This window comes from Coenobita brevimanus, chromosome 3 (genome assembly GCF_032717465.1).
Source record: "Coenobita brevimanus isolate Jiangsu-jjx chromosome 3, ASM3271746v2, whole genome shotgun sequence".
Classification (NCBI taxonomy): Eukaryota; Metazoa; Arthropoda; class Malacostraca; order Decapoda; family Coenobitidae; genus Coenobita; species Coenobita brevimanus.
The window spans coordinates 1,930,734-1,951,802 of record NC_136956.1 but is presented as its reverse complement, the minus strand read 5'-3'; the positions used below and the strand labels follow the sequence as shown (position 1 = coordinate 1,951,802).

Below are 21,069 nucleotides of genomic sequence, written 5' to 3'. Positions count from 1 at the left end.
ATGGCTCGTATCTACTCACAAGTCATCGGCTCACCTGATATGAAATGCCTGCTACAGAGGCAGAAGTAGCCCATCAGCTGACAGTTCTCCCTCTTCATGGCAGCTATCCACTTCTCTCGCCTTTCCTCATTGACTAGAAACCAATAGAAGTTTACCCCACTTCCAGTTTTCTGCCTTGTCTTTACAGCCGAAGGCACAACTGTGGAATATCATTGTGGATTCTGCAATTCTCCCTATCTAGACGTCTGACAACTTGCCGTCCAATGTGGCACAGTAAACAAAAGTCACATGACTTGTGACATCACATGGAAAAGGTCTATTGGTTGAGCACGATACCACAGTCCACCACAGTGACCTTTGTGATGTCACTGTGGTTGGCTGCTGCCTTTACCACCTCCAGCCCTCTGACCACCTGACCAAAGACACCAGGGCACAACTTACCAGCTTTACATTTCCTGGTGATGATGGCAAACTGGGCAGCCCTGGCAGCATCACGATTCACCCTTACCCGGGACATCAAAACGGCCCCCTCCCTGTCTGACTCCCTGTACTGCCCACCTCTCATGTTTATTATCCCTGCCCCTCCTTGCCCTCCCATCCCTTGGTAGTCCCCACCCATCACACACTCCCCCCGCTTGCCCTTGCGCCTTACGCAGTGTAATTTAGTGTTGCGGTATGAGACGCCGGTCTGGCCGGTACACAGCAACTGAAACTGCCGTGCTGCGGGTGTGTTGGGACTCAGCCGGATCTGGACCCGCCCTCCTATTGACCATCCCCAGGCCAGGTGAAGGTGGACCAGGGTGGAGGAGGGGTCCATGGCCCCTACCACCTCTCTCACCTGCACAACACAACAACGTCAGTCACGGAGGCAGAGACAGGAAGGAAGATATACACACAAAAAGCTGGAGGCAAGGAGAGGAGGGAGGGAGGAAAGAAGGAGAAGTGTGAGCACATGAAGTGGAGGAGAGGAGGAGGCCGCCATGGCAAGGTTAGAGCATGTGGAGCAGGAGAGAGAGTGAGAGACAGATAGACGGAGAACCAGGAAAAATTTAATACAAATGACAAAAACAACAAAAAATCAAATTATTAAAGACAGAAATAAGAAAGTGCAAAGGAGAAACAAGGATTACAAATATTCACCACCACCACCACCCAGGGCTCTTGTTTGGCCAGCCACAGCTTGCAAATGTGAGTATTTTTTCTCTTCGGCGAACAAATTATTTATGCAAGTTGCCTTTTGGCGAGGAGAAAATACATCCTCTTCAAAACCCAGTAAACTACAAAATAAGTAAATCTCACTTAAATGAACAAAAAAGCACGTTGTGATCGATTATTAAGTCTTTCCTTGTCGCCACTGTGAATGTTTAAAAATAGACCGACGGCTCTTTGTCAGTTTGGCTACTAAAAATTTATTTAGCTCGTAAATCTGAAACCTTAGGAGCCAAGTGGCTCGCAACTATCGGCAGTTAGTAAGAGCCCTGCCACCACCATCATCACCACCCCCACCACATCATCATCACTGCCACCACATCATCAACATCAACACCACCACCACATCATCATCATCATCATCATCAACCACAGACACACGCACACTAATTATACGAGAGCCGACTGGGAGGCCTTCACGACTGAAACAGACCAACACTTTGAAACACTAAATAGTACATCCATCACAAACATCAACAGCGTTGTGCACACTTTCAATACAATTATACAAAACTCAGACAAAAGACACATCCCTAGAGGCAACAGAAAGAGACACAACCCCAACTTCACACTAGAAATTCAAGGCCTCATCAGTCATTCGGACACACTACGACACTCTCCAACACCATAAAACAGATACAAGAAGTCAAGACTCAGATGAACAATAAAATATCAGAACAGCAAACATTAAATTGGAATGATTATCTCCAAACACACTGATCACAAAACAAACACTAGCAAACTCTACAAAACGCTAAACAGCATCACACTCTCCAACAGCAACACTACACAATCACACGTTGCCATCACAACAACAGACACCGTACCTTCAAACAGACAACAAGCAAACACTCTCTCAATCACTTTTCACACGTCAACCATCTAAACCCCCATTGCGATGACCGACGTGTCATTCGGCATAAGAAACAGTTCCCCACAGACCGAGACTACGCACCTTTCACATACAGCCAGACGAAGCACATCATTAGCAACCTTAAGAACTCATCTGTCAATGGACTAGACAACATAAGCAACAAACACCTTGGACCACAAGGCATACAAGCACTCACCAACATATCAAACTACAGCTACTCACACACCATAGTGCCCAGCATCTGGAAGCATGGCACTATCATCACTGTCCCCAAATCCAAAAAAGACCCCACGTTACCTTCCTCACACCACCCCATCACACTCCTCTGCACCCCCTCCAAAGTCACTAAACGACTGGTATTACAATTAGTAACACCTCACACACCCCTAGCCCCAACACCTGGTTTTAGGCTACTACATTCCACAAACACTTCTTACAGACCTTACACAGAGAGTTTTTGATGGCATGAATGCAGCTAGGCCACCACACAGAACACTGCTAGTCACACTAGACATTGGCAAAGCTTTTGATGCCATCCCCCGCCACAACCTCACAAACAAAATACTCAACACAAACATGCACAATAACACAAAAAGATGACTGGCAAACTATTTAGCAGGCAGATGTGCACATGTAACATTTGCCGGTCAGTCTTCTAACATCAGAAACTTCACGAACAGCATCCTCCAAGGATCTGTTTTGTCCCCTACACTCTTTAACCTATACATGCACGACATACCCACACCCCGCACAGCACAGATACATATAGCTTTCTATGCGGACATAACATTTACATGTACACACCAAAATGCGCACACACTCGCACTCATCCTCCAACCTTACCTCAACACACTACACGAATGGTTCACCACAAACAGACACAAAATAGCCCGAGCCAAATCTACAGTGACCCTTCTCACAAACTGGACAGCAGAACACAGTCACATTCCACACCTTACCATAAACAACACTCCCCTAACACACACACACACACACACACACACACAAAATCCATGGTGTAACATACAATACATCAGTGTCATTTGAACAACACATCGCAAATCTTAAAAATAAATTAACACCAAGACTCAATGCCTTGAGGTCACTTGCCCATACAACATCTGGACACAACAAAGAAACCACCACCACAGTATACAGACAATATATATGTTCATTGATGAATTATGCAAGCCCTGATTGGGCTTCTAACCTCACTAAAACACACTTCAACACTCTACAGACCATACAGAACAAGGCCCTAAAAATAATCACAGGCTGCACAGCTACTACACCCACAAACCACCTACATCAAGAAACCAAAGTCCTCAAAGTCAAGGATCATCTAATCATAAGAGGCACCCAAATTCTCACTGCAGCCTCCACAAACCCACACTATCCACTACACTACATGGCAGCACATCCACACACACCAAGGAACATCAAAACAACACCCAGCACACTAGATCATACACAAATACTGTCATCTCTGCCCCCTCACCCGCCTCAAACCAGCTTCCAGAAGCATATCCATTCTCAGATCACTTGCTGCTCCATTCAGTCACTTAAAGACAACACACAGCCACATGCACGGCCTCCTGATATCCACCCTTCTGAATCCTATCTCCCTCGTGAGGACAGGGTCCACCTAGCCAGGCTGAGATGTGGGCATTATCCAACCCACTTAAGTTACCAGAAGAGGCCGGATGACTCCATTGCTGATGCCTGTCCAAAATGTAATACAGCACCCCATACTATTAAGCACATTATGGAAGACTGCATTGCACACAATCACCTACGCCAACAACACAACATACACTCCTTGAGAGCTCTGTGAGAAAGCCCGGTCTCAGCCATGGCCTTCCTTAGGAACTTGGGGCTGTTCGGCTAGAACTGCCTAGGGAACAACTACTACGGTACTACTACTACATCATCATCACCGCCACCACCACCCACCACCACCGCCATCTTCATCACCATCATCATCAAAACCACCAACACCACCACCATCATCATCAGCATCATCACCACCATCACGTAAGGATGGGGTGAGGTAGTATCCGCACAGCAAGTAACGACAGAAACACGACAGATGAAGAACTAATCAAGAACACACCCAGTGAGATGGGCCACACACTCATCGACTCACCATTCAAGCATATGGAATCCACCCTGCCTCACAGACATGACCATCTAAACATTTTTGGTAGTTCTCTAAATAATTGATTTGCATCATATTACCTGACAGAGAATATCCTGTTACAAAAAACAGACAGACAACCTTTTAGACACACAACCTTTGCCATACACATTCCTACAAGCAACTCATCTTCATCATCATCATCTCCTCTCACGTCCCTGGCCTGACCAACCTCCCCATCCATCTTTTTCCCACTCATATACCAGACAGATAGATGGATAGATAAGTAGATAAACAGATAGATAGATGCAGTTTTTTGGCCAACCACACTTGCCATCTTCAAACTCACTCACAGTATACACAGAATCCCTTCTCCACATCCTATCATGTTCTATCTGTCTATCTATTGCCAGACGCCATAATCCCATTAGGGGTGGCCATTTGACTTTGAGTTATTTATTTTACGGGGAGGGGCACTAACCCTCCACCAACCCACTTGTTGACACGTAGGGAGCTTGTATGGTTTGGTTATATGGTTACCACCCAGCGTTGTAAATGGTTTCTTGGCTTACAGGAAACCATTTGGCTTGTCACTCAATGTAAAGCCACCTGAAAAGGAAAGAAAAGCAATAAGAATTAACAGGAAAGATGGGAGAAATAGGACGAGGGCAGGCACAGACAAAGAATGATTTAACCAATAAAAAAGTTAAATATGTTTGATTTAAAAATGGATAGATGTGACGTATGATGTATGGATAGATGTGATGTATGATGCATGGATAGATGTGATGTATGATGTATGGATAGAAGTGATGTATAATGTATGGATAGATGTGATGTATGATGTATGGATAGATGTGATGTACAGTGTATGGATAGATGTGATGTATAATGTATGGATAGATGTATGATGTATGGATAGATGTGATGTATGATGTATGGATAGATGTGATGTATGATGTATGGATAGATGTGATGTATGATGTATGGATAGATGTGATGTATGATGTATGGATAGATGTGACGTATGATGTATGGATAGATGTGATGTATGATGTATGGATAGATGTGATGTATGATGTATGGATAGATGTGATGTATGATGTATGGATAGATGTGATGTATGATGAATGGATAGAAGTGATGTATAATGTATGGATAGATGTGATGTATGATGTATGGATAGATGTGATGTACAGTGTATGGATAGATGTGATGTATAATGTATGGATAGATGTATGATGTATGGATAGATGTGATGTATGATGTATGGATAGATGTGATGTATGATGTATGGATAGATGTGATGTATGATGCATGGATAGATGTGATGTATGATGTATGGATAGATGTGATGTATGATGTATGGGTAGATGTGATGTATGATGTATGGGTAGATGTGATGTATGATGTATGGATAGATGTGATGTATGATATATGGACAGATGTGATGTATGATGTATGGATAGACGTGATGTATGATGTATGGATAGATGTGATGTATGGGTAGATGTGATGTATAATGTCAACCACATCAGAGGTAATGTATGCAAATGGTGTCATAGCATTTGTTCAGTACAAGTGAAGTACATCTTTGTACAACATTGCACGGTGTACAGAAATATGTGACTGGCAAGTTCTGAGAAGGATTGGGATTATATAACACCATAACAACTCCTTTATATAACACCATAACAACTTTATATAGCACCATAACAACAACTTTATATAACACCATAACAACTCCTTTATATAACACCATAACAACTTTATATAGCACCATAACAACAACTTTATATAACACCATAACAACTTTATATAGCACCATAACAACAACTTTATATAACACCATAACAACTTTATATAGCACCATAACAACTTTATATAACACCATAACAACTCCTTTCAACACCATAACAACAACTTTATATAACACCATAACAACAACTTTATATAACACCATAACAACAACTTTATATAACACCATAACAACTCCTGTATATAACACCATAACAACAACTTTATATAACACCATAACAACTCCTGTATATAACACCATAACAACTCCTGTATATAACACCATAACAACTCCTTTATATAACACCATAACAACTCCTGTATATAACACCATAACAACAACTTTATATAGCACCATAACAACAACTTTATATAACACCATAACAACAACTTTATATAACACCATAACAACAACTTTATATAACACCATAACAACAACTTTATATAACACCATAACAACTCCTTTATATAACACCATAACAACTCCTGTATATAACACCATAACAACTCCTGTATATAACACCATAACAACTCCTGTATATAACACCATAACAATTCCTGTATATAACACCATAACAATTCCTGTATATAACACCATAACAACTCCTGTATACTGTATAACACCATAACAACTCCTGTATATAACACCATAACAACTCCTGTATATAACACCATAACAACTCCTGTATATAACACCATAACAACTCCTTTCAACACCATAACAACTTTATACAACACCATAACAACTCCTTTATACAACACCATAACAACTCCTCTGTACAACACCATAACAACTCCTTTATACAACACCATAACAACTCTGTATAACACCATAACAACTCCTTTATATAACACCATAACAACTCCTTTATACAACACCATAACAACTCTATATAACACCGTAACAACTCCTTTATATAACACCATAACAACTCCTGTATATAACACCATAACAACTCCTGTATATAACACCATAACAACTCCTGTATATAACACCATAACAACTCCTGTATATAACACCATAACAACTCCTGTATATAACACCATAACAACTCCTTTATATAACACCATAATAACTCCTCTATTTAACTCCATAACAACTTTATACAGCACCATAACAACTCCTTTATACAACACCATAATAACTCCTCTATACAACACCATAACAACTCCTTTATATAACACCATAACAACTCCTTTATATAACACCATAACAACTCCTTTATACAACACCATAACAACTCCTGTATACAACACCATAACAACTCCTGTATATAACACCATAACAACTCCTGTATATAACACCATAACAACTCCTGTATATAACACCATAACAACTCCATTATATATAACACCATAACAACTCCTTTATACAACACCATAACAACTCCTGTATACAACACCATAACAACTCCTGTATATAACACCATAACAACTCCTGTATATAACACCATAACAACTCCATTATATATAACACCATAACAACTCTTTTATATAACACCATAACAACTCCTTTATATAACACCATAACAATTCCTGTATATAACACCATAACAACTCCATTATATATAACACCATAACAACTTTATATAACACCATAACAACTCCTTTATATAACACCATAACAACTCCTTTATACAACACCATAACAACTCCTGTATATAACACCATAACAACTCCATCATTTGGTGTTTGTGCTTCACAAAGTATGGAAGAACAAGCAGGATGTTATGTAAATGATATGTAAACACTGCAAACACTGTAGCATTTCAAGTCTACCGATGCTGAACAACAAATAGGATGTTATGTAAACATAACACACACTGAAGCATTTCAAGTGTACTGATGCTGAACAACAAACAGGATGCTGTGCAACATAACACAAAGGTGAAATGCATTAACCCCTTAACCGCGGGGCGTCACTTTCGTGACGCTTGGGAGCAAGGGATCATACCGCGGGGCGTCGCTTTTGTGATTCTGTGTTATTTTGAATTCACCCGGGCTTCCAAGTGGTGGCTTGTATCATCTATTGGTACTGCCAATGTCCAACACTAGTCAGCACTCCTAATCTCATCTGTACTCCCATCCATTGTTGACAATTTAGCCATTTCTCCCCGTTCTTGACTCCCCTCCCTACCTTCCCTCCATTACCCTATCCTCTCGCCTGCCCGGCCGTGCTACGCTAAGTAAATCTTCCCTGGAATTTTCCACTGATTTCATCCATTGAAATAAGCCCTATGCCCTATTCTTATACCAAATAATATATACCAAAAAGAAATAAGGTAAGTGAAAGTGCCATACACCTGGAATTGGCTAATTATCACCTGACAACACCTCACGTGTACTCGTTCTCTAATTTTCACTGTTTATTTCCCCTTGAAATATGCCGTATAATTATTTTCGTAATAAATATACATATAAGGAGGGAAGGGAGAAGCCTAAGTGATATTTACATTCACCTGGAACTACCTAATTTATAATGTATTGTCTAGATTTCCTGCCAATCATTTCACTGCTATATAGTAGCTGCTGTCAAGAGGCTAACATTGGCAGTAATGGATTTCCCTAGGTAGGCCACCACCCCGGCCCACCCTTATCAGTTCACTCTCATCTTCCAATGTGGAGGTACGTCTGTTTGCTCTTGCTGACTTCAGGGACTTATCACCCCCATGCAAAGGGCCCTGTGACCTTTACCCCCTACTAAACCTCGTGTGGAAAGAGGTAAAGGGCTGACAATTGATAAAAGAGTGACTACGATCTTTCTGTTGAGTAAAACAGTGCAAGTGGAATTGTAAATAATGTGTAAACAGCAAGTGAAAGTAATGAATGTAAATATACGTGAACAGTGGAAAATAGTTTTATAAGTTACTTCAAGTGACAGTGCATAAGTGTAAATAAAATAGAAATGTAAATAACGTAAATAAAATAGAGAACGTAAATAGAAATGTAAATGAGTAGTATTATAAGAATACGAGTATATACCCTAGGAGTAATGAAAGTGAAAGTTTCACTCTAGCATGTCTGAATACTATGAGTTATGAGAGTGAAGGTGAAAGTGACATTCACTCTCAATGCTAGTATACAGGACGAGAAAGTGAATGCTACGTATTTTACTGAAAGAAATTGAATCCCTACAGTGACAATAAACTAATACTACTGAAGGAAACTTATGGATAAAGACTGTAGATATATATAAGTGTTATATAGTAATAGAAATATAAAGTGTGAGGGGTTTTGTGAATAATAAATGACAGAATACCAACAGCAAACTAGCGCAAGTGGGAAGGTCATACGCGCTCGTAATTTTCATTGCTTTCACAGTGGTTTTTATTTGGAGTATGGATCCCAAACTACTTGATAATCATAGAGTAGTGTTTATAGTGTTAATATCTGGCTGTGGTAATCATATTACGGGTTGTCGGGAAGTGTAAAGTGGAGACTTCGTTACCCAACTTCAGAGGTCTCCACAAGTCCTACGGTAATTGACGAAGGCTCAACAAACATCCCAGGAGAAAGCTGAAGGTATGTGCCATATGCATATGTAATTTTAATATTCTAGGACTAATAACTGATTTTTGGCAAATATTTTTTGAGAGTCTGTCAGAGGCTGAATAACCCCGCTGGAGACGCAAAACATTGGGAAACATGCCCGCGGTGTAAGGGTTAAGGAAGAAGAGTTTGGTGAGTATATAAGCGCTGGTGAAGAATAGTTGAATTGCGTATAAAAGATGATGAGGGAGTGGGTCAGCAGTTTGATGTGTATATGAAACATACACCTAGACAATATAGCACAGGCGAGATAAAAATCAGTGGTATATGTGGCTGGTATGGAGTGAGACTCAAACAGGTGAGGGAGTTGATGGTACATGTCAGAGTGGTGGAGTTACCTGCAGTGTGTGGGCGTGGGGGGGTGGGGGCTGATCCTGAAGGCAGTACATGTATAGCTGGTCATTTTCCAGGCTTATCCTGGAGGACCGGATGCGACCTTGGTCTTCTTGGACGGCGAATACCCGGCCAGCCTCCACCAGTGTCTTGATAGGTTGACTCATCTCCAGGAGGTTCTCAACCTGTGGGCATTACAAGTACTGTACATTAGTACAAGCGTACAATATCAGTGTTATTACATGGGACACTGTTAGTACATTCTTATGGACATTATTATTACATGGAGACAATATTGGTGGAGGTGCAATGAGTAGGGACAATAGGGTAACTTACTGTTATTTGCTGTGTCATCTTTGTGATGGTGTTGATCCTGTCCATGATGGTGGAGGCCGGGTCTGGGTGTGGTAGAAGGGCGGGGCTGTGTGTGGCATCAGCCTCCACTGGCAGTGCGTCCAGGGCCGTCCTGATGGCCTCACGCACCTGTCCGTAGTAACACAAACATTAACGCTGGAGGCTCTGCCAACTGTGAGCTAATGTACACTTTACACATCAAAGGTTTATATGTCAGTGTAAGTGTGCTCATGTTACTACAGAAGCCTGGTGGTACAAGTAGAAGGCAGTGGCTACCTACCTTCAAGCTGGTGGTGACAGTGTTGACATCAGGGAACAGTTGCTGACACTTCTGCCTCCAGTCTTCAACCTCCACACTGCATTGGTCAGCTTGGCCAATGGCTGTGAGGGCCTCCTGTGCTGTGCTGGCATTCTGCAGACACTCCAGTCTGGCCTCCAGCTGCTTCTCTCCTTCCTCTCCTTCTTTCTTCATGGCCACCACTCTGGCATACTCCTCCTCTATCAGCGTCACAGTTGCGGCAATTCTCTGTGTGCTTTCATCCATCTTTTTCTTCAGCTGGAGGTTTTGTTCCTTCTGATCGGCCAGCCAGGTCCGGTACTGGTCCATATGGGACTGGGTGTCTTGGCTGCCAGTAACCTGGCTCCTCATGCTGCTCTCATGCTCCCCCAGCAGAGACCAAAGGTCCTCGCTTATCCCGCTGGGCCTCTTCTGGATTGTGCCACATCTTCTTTTGGCTGGCCTTTCACCAGAAGGTCCAGCTTCCTGTGCCTCCTGTACACTCTTTAGTTTTTGTATAAGAGCCTCCATTCGATAGCTTACTGGGAAATTATCCAGGGAGGTGGTGGGGTGGCTGGCACGGCATTCAGGGCAGGTCAGCAGGTTGCGTCTGGTCAGTTGTAAGATGCAGGACGAACAACAGGTGTGGCCACACGGCAGATTGCGTGGCCGATGTTCACTCTCATCATGGGTATCATAGGTGTTGTAGCACACACTGCACTCCACAAGATTGTCCTGTGCAACAAGAACATTGATTGCTTACAATGGTGGACATTGCTGGTGGACATTGCTGACCTTACAAGCTAAAAGATAGTTTTAATATTCATAACTCACTGATGCTAAGAAAGAAAGCAATAACATAAGCTTTATATAACTGACGTCCATACTGTACATGTGATAGTCTAATAACAGTAATGTGAACATGCCATAACAGAATATGGTATTGTAGTGTAACATGTACAGTAACACTAATATTAATAGTGAGAGACAGTACAGTAGTGAATAGTGATCTTTTTATCCACAAACTGTATGTCCAACAACATATGAATTAAGAACCTTTGTACACTAGTCCTGAATGTGACAACCCTCCTTTGTATAGTGTGTGTGTGTGTGTGTGTGTGTGTGTGTGTGTGTGTGTGTGTGTGTGTGTGTGTGTGTGCCTAACTGTATCTTTACAGGAATGAGTCAAGCTCACACTGTCCTGTGTATTAAACCATTTTTATCATACATATCCTTAAATTTGTGAATAGTAGTAATAGAAGGAGTTGTTCCCTAGGCAGTCTGGCTGAACAGCCCCCGAGTCCCTAAGGATGGCCATGGCCGAGACCGGGCTTTCCCACAGAGCTCTCAATTAGTGCATGTTGTGTTTCCGGTGAAGGTGATTGTGAGCAATGCAGTCTTCCATAATGTGCTTAATAGTATGGGGTGATGAGCTGCATCCTGGCCGGTCATGAGCGACAGAGTCATCCAGCCTCTTCTGATAACTCAAGAGGGCTGGATGATGCCCACAAAGTTTTGGCACACACTTTTTCATTTGTTAGTGCATTCCACTGATCAAGTGCCTATTTGGGAAGCTATATTTCCTTACATTTTTATTGCCTCTCTCTCTCTCTCTCTCTCTCTCTTTTTTTTTTTTTTTTTTTCCCCCAGTGTCCTCTTGCTGATGCTTCCCCATAGGTTATATACCGGTACTCATTTATGTCTATTTTCTCTTTCCCAGCGATGAATTTATATAGCATAATCATGTCCCCTCTTTTTCTTCTCTCTTGCAATGTTGGTAGGTTTAATTTTTCTAGTCTTTCTTCATAGCTTAGGTCGCTTAAGCTTGGTACCCATCTTGTAGCAGCCCTTTGTATTTTTAATCTTATCTATGTGTTTTTTTAGGTAAGCATTCCAGACTGATGCATTACTCCAGAGTTGGTCTGAGTGATATTATTATCATTCTCAGCATGTCTTCATTACCTCCGCCATGGAGGCTATGTTTTCACCCCTGTCCGTTTGTTTGTTTGTTGGTTGGTTTGTGAGCAAGATTACACAAAAACTACTGGACGGATTTCCACGGAATTTGGTAGAAGAATAGGCCTTCGCCCAGAATACACTCCCATTAAATTTTGGTGCGGATCCGGATAAAGTTGCGGATCCAGGGATTTTTTTTAACTTTCTTTAACAATGCAAGGCAGGGCGATGGCAGAGGTATGCACTCTAATGAGTGCCATTCTAGTTTGTGTGAATGCTATTCTCATATTACCAAACAGTGTATACATCTTCCACACCTTTTCAGTGATGTGGTCAGACAGCGATAGTCTGTTAAAGATAATCACTCCGAGGTCCTGCCCCTTTTCTGATATGTGAAGGGTTGAACTTCCTAGTTTATAATCCCAGTCTGGTCTTTTTCTACTTTTACCAAACTTAATTACATGGAAATTGTCCACACTGAATTCCATTTGCCATCAATTGCTCCATTCATGAAGCTTATTTAATTGTTCATGTAGCTCTCTGCAAGTCTGTGTAATTCTCCTTTGTATTTTTGCATCATCAGCAAACTTACATAGCTTCCATTTCCAATGGTGCTGTCATTGTCCCTGATTTGGAGAAGGCCTTTGACAGAGTCCCTAGAGAAGTGGCGAAGTAGGCAATGAGAAAGCTTGGGATGGAGGAGTGGTTGGTTAGGGTGGTTATGGCTGTGTATGTGGGTGCTCACACCCAGGTAAGAGTGAATGGAGATTTGAGTGTGGAAATTTCCGTGAATGTTGGTGTGCATCAGGGGTCAATCTTGAGCCCCTTGTTGTTTATCATGGTACAGTACTTGAAGCCCTTTCACGTGACTTCAGAAATGCACTCCCATGGGATATGTTTTATGCTGATGATTTAGTGTTGATTGCAAAGAATGAAAGGGCAGAGGAAAGATTTAGGAAGTGGAGACATCGTATGGGGCACAAGGGCTTAAGAGTAAATGGAGATAAAACAAAAGTGATGATATCTAGGGCTGGTGCCGGTACTGTCAAAGAAGAGGGAGAGTGGCCATGTTCAATTTGCCAGAAGGGCGTGGGAAGTAATTCCATCTTGTGCAGTGTTTGTGATAAGTGGGTGCACAAGAGATGTAGTGGTACTGTATTACAGGTAGACTAGTGAGATAATGCTATTCATGTGTGCAATGTGTCGGGGAGAGCAGGTGGAGATTGTCAGGTGTGAAAGGATTGAACTTGCTGGTGAGTCTCTTGAGTGTGTGGAAGAATTTTATTATTTGGGAGACATGTTATGTGCTGGAGGTGGGGCTGGAGCAGCTGTGTGGCTTGAGTGAGGAGCGGTTGGAAGAGGTTCGGGGAGCTGTTGCCTCTCCTGTCACTGAGAGGGCTCTCCCTTCGTGCTAAGGGAATTCTGTATGCGGCATGTGTTAGGACTGTAATGCTGTATGGCCATGAAGAGGATATTCGCAGGCTCAAACTTACAGAAATGGCAATGAGTATGTGGATGTGCAGTGCGTCCCTGCATGTGAGGCCTGGGGGAGGCTACATTTATGATGGAAGAGTTGAGAGGTAGGATGGGACTGGAGTGTATTGGTGTTGTGATGAGGAGAGGTAGACTGAGAAGGTTTGGGCATGTGGAGAGGACGGGGGATGATAATCGGATGCAGAAGGTGAGAAGTGTTAATGTTGGGAGTAGGGTAGCGAAACGTAGGGACGAGGTCATTAACTGTGACCTCAGGGATAAGGGACTGAATTAGCAAGCTGCCAGAGATTGAGCAACATGGAGATTCGCCATTAGGTGACAAAGGCTAGTGCATGGAAGTATGTTGGAGCCTTCAAAAGTAAAACAAAATGCAAAAACATAATTGGTGCCAGCACTGAGCCCTGTGGAACTCCACTAGTCACTTTCCTCCATGATGAGTAATTATCCCTTAGTACTGTTTTCATTTCCCTTTTTCTGAGAAAATCTTGCATCCAACAATACAGTTTGCCTTGGATTCCTCCTTGATGGTACAGTTTCCATAAAGGTCTTTGGTTCGGTATTCTGTCAGATCTATCCATCTATCTTGCCAGACGCCTTAATCCCTTATAGGGTGGCCACAAACAAATCGCCTCCACGTCGCCCTGACTCCCGCCATTTCACTGCCCTGCTCCCAACTCTCACCCCCCTCTCTCATATACCTCTCCACTCCATCCCTTCATCTCATCCTCGGCCTAATTCTCCCTCTCCCCCCTCCACCTCACTCACATACACTCTTCTCGTCAGTCTCTCACCCTCCATCCTCTCCACATGGCCAAACCACCTCAGTGTGTTCCTCATAACGCTTCCTATCACATCCACACCACAACACTCCTTTATATCCTCATTTGTCAGCCTGTCTCTCCATGTGACTCCACAGGCTCCTCTTAAATAACTCATTTCCACTGCTCTCACTCTTGACTTCTGTCCTTCCAACAACGTCCAAGCTTCACTTCCATAAGTTAGAGTTGGTATCACAATACTGTCATGTAGTAACTTTTTCACTTCCATGCTCACTTTCCTGTTTCTTATCACTGCTTTCAAGGAACCAGCAACCTTTCTTCCTTGTTGTACCCTTTCAAGCACTTCACCCTCCAAACTTCCATCTTACTCATCACACTCCCCAAGTACTTAAACGTACTCACATTTTCCATTTCCTCACCATCCAACCTCACTGTACATTCACTGACTTCACCTCTCTCAGAGACCATCACTTTACTCTTCCCTACATTCTTCTTTAGAGTCCTTTTCTTACACACTCTCCCAAACTCATCCACCAAGCCTTACAGCTCCTCTTCGTCTTCACTTAACAACACAGTATCATCTGCAAACAACAGTACAGGGAGTTTCCAAACACTACCCTCTCTCATTAGGGCCACTCCAACATCCACTGCCCTACCTTGTATCTCTTTTATTACCTCATCCATGTACGGATTGAACAACCATGAAGACATGACACATCCCTGTTTCAACCCAACCTTCAAATAGAAAAATTCACTCGTTTCACCATCCACACGCACTTCAGCCTTAGCACCATCATACATACTCTTCACAGCATTCAACAACTTCCCATTTACTCCATATATTCTTAATACTTTCTACAATCCTTGTCTATCCACCTTGTCATATGCTTTCTCCAAATCCATGAAGGCCGCATACAACTTCTTTCTGTCAAATGCTTTCTTGAAGTCTATGGTAGATAGATACTGTCCACCCATCCTTCTCTTTTCTGTAATGTTTCTATGACTCTATCATAGCAGCTTAATAGATTAATTAGTAACATGATTTTCTCTTTCTAAAACCGAACTGTCTTTCTGCTATCATATTATGGTTTTCCAGGTGATTTACCCAAATTTTCCGTATCAGCTTCTCAAAAAATCTTGCTTACAACACTGGTCAGTGATACTGGGTGGCAGTTGAGTGGATTCTGTCACTTTCCTTTCTTGAATATCAGGTGGTTTATTTTGACTTAAGGATTCCCTGATTGTTATATATAATGGTCTGCTTAACTTTTCACATTCATGTAGTACCCAACCTGAAATTTCATCAGAACCATTTGCTTTTCCTTTGTCTAATTTACCCAACTCTTCCTGTACCTCTTGTTCCAATAATCATATATCAGGTAATATGTGTGGGTATGCATGTTCCTTATCATCTCTCAAAATTACTTTCTTCTGTAAAAACTGCTTGTAAATTTTTGTTAAGCACTTCACAAATATTTTCTTGGATTTAGATTATCCCCTCATCCATGATGGACTGTATTTTATCCTTAACTTTGGTTTTGCATCGGATGTAGCTGTAAAATTTGATCACTACTTTTATTTGTAATGTCTTCCTCAAATTGTCTTTGAGCTTTTCTCCTCATCTTTGTTAAATTGTGTGCGTATTTATCTAGTTGTGATATACAGGAAATGAGCTGCGCTTGTGGGGTCCCGTCTCTGTTTCTCAGTAAGTCAAATTTTGCTTTAAACTCATTTAAGTTTTTAGACTGGACGACAGGTCTGTGAATCTATAAGGAAAACTATATTTCTTGATATCCTTCAAGCAGCTTGGCTTCTTCAGTTTCATTCCGTGTCCTCATGTTACTCTCTAATCCCATGTATGCAGATCTTCTCTGTCAATTTTATCAACTCCCATCATGGTCCTGAACACTGCAATCATGTCGCCCCTCTCTCGCCTTTCCTCGAAGGAAGGCAAATCCAGGTTTTCCAGCCTCTTTCTGTACGACATCTGCTAGACTGGGGACCATCTTGGTTGCCGTTCTTTGTATTCTCTCAATCTTGTTTATATCTTTCTTCTTGTGTGGGAACCACACTACTGCTGCATATTCCAACCTGGGGCGGATCATGGCCACTATCAATTTTTTCATCATCTCATCCATATACAGTAATGAAATGCTACTCTTAAGTTAGTCAAGAGTTTATACGTCTCTCTAACTGTCTTGTTAATGTGTTTTTCAGGTGACAAACTATCCTGGACCAGCACTCCCAAATCTTTCTCTTCTCTCGCTTTTCTGATTGGTTCTTTACCCATCAAATAATTCAGAGATGGCCTCTTGGTACTTTTACCCATTTCCAATATTTTACATTCCTCTGCGTTGAATTTCATTTCCCACTTCCGGCTCCAATCATGTATCCTATCCAGATCCTCCTGCGGCATTTTACAGTCCTTCTCAGCCTCTACCTTCCTCAAGATCTTTTGCATCATCAGCAAACAGACTTGCATAACTGTTCACTCCATTTACCATATCATTTACGTAAATCAGGAACATTACTGGCGCCAACACAGAGCCCTGTGGAACACCACTTGTTACTTCCCTCCATCCAGACATCTTGTCCTTTACTACTGTCCTCATTTGTCTGTCTCTCAAAAAGTCTCTCATCCATTCCAGTAGGTTCCTCTTCAGTCCTCCTATATGCTCTAGTTTCCACATTAGTCTCTAGGGTACCTTGTCAAAGGCCTTCTCCACGAGTCCCAAGGGCCCCATCTCCCTGTCGCAGTCCGGGTGTTCCAGGTAGTCTAGGACGAACTCTAGATGTTCCCGAAGTGCGCTCAGCTTGGGGATGGCTGGAGTAGTGTCCTGCTGAGAGGAGTCCGCATCATTATCGCCTTCAGCGTCGGAATCTTCAAGTTCGGTACTGACACCTGCAACCGAAGACGCGATCTCGATATCAGACAACGTCTGATACCCAGGATCGCCCTCGTCGTCATCCAACCACTCATGCACTTCGTCCACATCTACATCGTCGCCGTGCGTACGTAGCCGTGCATGGAATTCATCCACGTCAAACCCTAGAAAATCGTACTCCACATCCGTTACGAGAAGTAGACGAGACCAACCATTTTCCAGAGTTTTCACAGGGACTTCCTTCCATGCACTAGCCCAGTTGTACAGCGCAGACTTGATGTTGTAGCGGCGAAGGTTTTCCAAAGTCCGCTTGCCTCGTGTGTCCCGTCCCTCCCTGCGCTCGTCCTCGTCCTTGAGAACAACCATCACCTCGTCCAGGAACTTCCGACGGTATAGGCACTTTGTTGCCACGATCACTCCTTGGTCCATTGGTTGGATGAGAGCAGTCGTATTAGGTGGCAGAAACATGCACCTAATACGGCCATTTTCAGCAACCAAGTCCTTGTCGCACGGGTGGGCAGGTGCATTGTCAAGTAGAAGGAGGGCCTTTACCTGGTCGCGCGGGATTCCCAGTGTCTTTGTCTGGTAATGGATGACCTCCTTGACGAAGTGACGGTGAAACCAGTCTTTGAAGATCACAGCTGTGAACCATGCCTTCAAAGAATGGTACCAGACGACAGGAAGGACATCCATCACCCCACGAAGGCACCGAGGCTGCTTTGCGCGGCCAACAACAACGGGCTTAAGCCAGTGCATGCTGTTAGCACTGGCACAACACAAAGCAGATATCCGTTCCTTGGAAAGCTTGCAGCCAGGTATACGCTTCTCCGTCTCCTCGGCTAGAGTGTTCATTGGCAGCGAGCAATAGAATAGGCCAGTTTCGTCAGCGTTGTAGACTTGACCGAGAGTTAGGCCCTCCCTGTCGATTAAGCCTTTCACCTTGTGCCGAAACTCGTCAACTCCATCCTCGTTAGCGTCCAATGCTTCGCCATGTGCTTTACGGTTGGTAAGGCCATGTCGCAACTTGAACGTGAAGAGCCAACCCTCGGATGCCTTGAAGTCTAGGGCATCATGAAGCCTGGCGAACTTCTCAGCAGCAGCCTTCAGCTCCGTTCCACGTACCATCACACCAGCAGCACATTGTTGTCGATACCAAATCAACGTGGATCGGTCGATTTCTGCAAACTTGGGGGTAAACATAACCTTCCTTTCCACGTTGCGTTTGCTTCTCGACGAGAAGTCAGCCGTGTACTGCATGAGTTTGTCTCGGGACCTCTTGATATCGAACAAAGTAGACCGGGCCAGGTTAAACTCACGAAGAATGCGGGAAGAAGACCACTCCGCATCCACTTTCTCCAATATCTCCCTCTTCTCCAGAGTCAACACCACTCTTTTCCTTTTCTCAGGTGGCGGGGCCATCATCACACACACTAAGAGGAGGCCCGAGAGCAGCAGGAGGCCCTGCAGCAGGTAGGGCACCACCACAAAAGCGATCACGTGGGCAGCCATTACGACGAGCGTGCACTCGCGGTGAGAGATAGGCGGGAAGTGGGGAGGATGCAGCGGCGCTCTATCGGACGTCGGAGGAGTGACGCGCCAAAACAATGCTCTCACGCGGCGCGTGCGGTAAGTTCAAATTACGGACAGGAAAAAATCGTTTTTTTGGGGGGGGGAGGGGAAATGTTGGATCCCAGGACGATTATGCCCGGGTAGTGGGGATGTTCGGTTATTGGGCGTCCGGATATTGGAGTGATTACTGTACACACAATCCACCCAACCATCTCTCTCCTGTAGCACGTCAATCGCTCTTGTGTAAAAGCTCAACAAGTTGGAAACACATGACCTTCCACTTCTAAATCCAAACTGACCATCAGCCAAAATATTCATTTCTTCCAAATATTTTATCCATCTATCTTTCAGAATTCTCTTACACAACTTTGCAACTATGCTGGCCCGGGACACTGGTCTATAATTCAGGGGTTCTTCCTTGTTTCCTCCCTTATAAATTGGTTCCACATTTGCCCTCTTCCATTCTTGAGGCACTTTCCCTTCGTCCAGAAAACACACAATTAAACTGTGAATCTTATCTGTCAGTTGTTCTCTGCATTCCTTCAGTACCCAATTAGAGATCCCATCTGGTCCTGGGGCTTTCCTTACGTCTTGAGTTTCCAGTAATTTATACACTTCCTGTACTTCCACTTTTATATCTTTTTTCACTACATTTCTAGTCACTCCCTCCCCTTCCACAAACTCCTTTTCATTAGTGAAAACTGATTGGAAACATTTGTTCATTATTTCAGCTTGCATTGCCGCATCTTTATAGACCTTTCCATCTACTTTCAGTTTGGTGATTCCTTCCTTTTGTTTCAGTTTGCCATTGACAAATCAATAAAACTGTTTGGGTTCTTCCTTACATTTGTTTATTATACCTTATTCAAAAGTTCCTTTCTTCCTCTCTACGTATTCTTGTATATTCATTTCTAGTTCTTTTATATTCTTCCTATGTTCTGTTATTACCTCTTTCTCCAGTTGTTCCACGCCATATCCCTCTGCTTTTTTTGCTGTCATACACCTTCTGTTAAACCACTCCTTTTTCCTGTTTTCTTTCCCCCATACTCCTGGTACATATTTTTCCATTCCCGAATTACAGAGGTCTAGAAAGATATCCCACTTCCTCTGTATCTCTCTTGTTTCTCAGAATTTTCTCCAATCCGCGTTTTCGAAAAATTTCCTCAGTCCTGTAAAGTTTGCTCTCCCAAAGTTGTATCTTCCTATAAAGCTCCTCTCTTGGCTCCACGTTCCCTGTTATAATCTGGATCTCAGTGGCCACATGATCACTTTTTCCAATAGGACACAGATATTCCAAGGATTCTGTTACATCGGGTTCTTTAGTAAACAGTAGATCTAGTCTTGCTGGTGTGTCCTCACCTCGGAACCATGTCTCTTCTTTGACCCATTGCATCATCACATTATTCATTGTTATGTTTAATAATATAGTGCCCCACGAATCTTCACTGCCTCCTGAGTCCCATTCCTCCCAGTTCACCTCTTTACAATTGAAGTCCCCCGTTAAAATTATACTGTTGCTTTTCTCAGTCAGTCTGTAAATAACTAGCCATGTCTGACAACATCTGGTGTGTGTGTGTGTGTGCTTTTCACTGCATCAAATACACAATTAAAGCACAAGCCATGTACTGTAATCAGGGTAACAGTGTACTCACCATATTTGTAGTAGTGGCACTGTTGACTGTTGTGGCTGGTGACCTGGGAAAATATAACAAGAGTAAATTCTTCCATTAGTTTAAGTTAGTCATTATAAATTCCATCCCTGTATTAAGGCCTTCAGCACCATGATGTAGATATATATTATTGCAATCACATCGTTACATACTGTGGTTGCAATCACATCGTTACATACTGTGGTT

The 21,069-nt window shown here is 42.8% G+C and overlaps 1 protein-coding gene across 1 annotated transcript in view; it reads right to left on the bottom strand.

Annotated features, from left to right (window-relative positions):
- Nucleotides 1-316: 316 nt before the first annotated feature.
- LOC145393883 (uncharacterized) overlaps nt 317-21,069 on the bottom strand; it is a 40,415-nt gene continuing 19,662 nt past the window's right edge. Inside the window, exons 2-6 of the mRNA XM_080267934.1 lie at nt 20,866-20,908; nt 10,534-11,265; nt 10,236-10,382; nt 9,905-10,084; nt 317-838 (exon numbers count right to left, since the gene is read on the bottom strand). Coding sequence (XP_080124060.1) covers nt 317-838; nt 9,905-10,084; nt 10,236-10,382; nt 10,534-11,265; nt 20,866-20,868 — 1,584 coding nt within the window. The 5' untranslated portion in view covers nt 20,869-20,908. The remainder of the gene's footprint in view (nt 839-9,904; nt 10,085-10,235; nt 10,383-10,533; nt 11,266-20,865; nt 20,909-21,069) is intronic.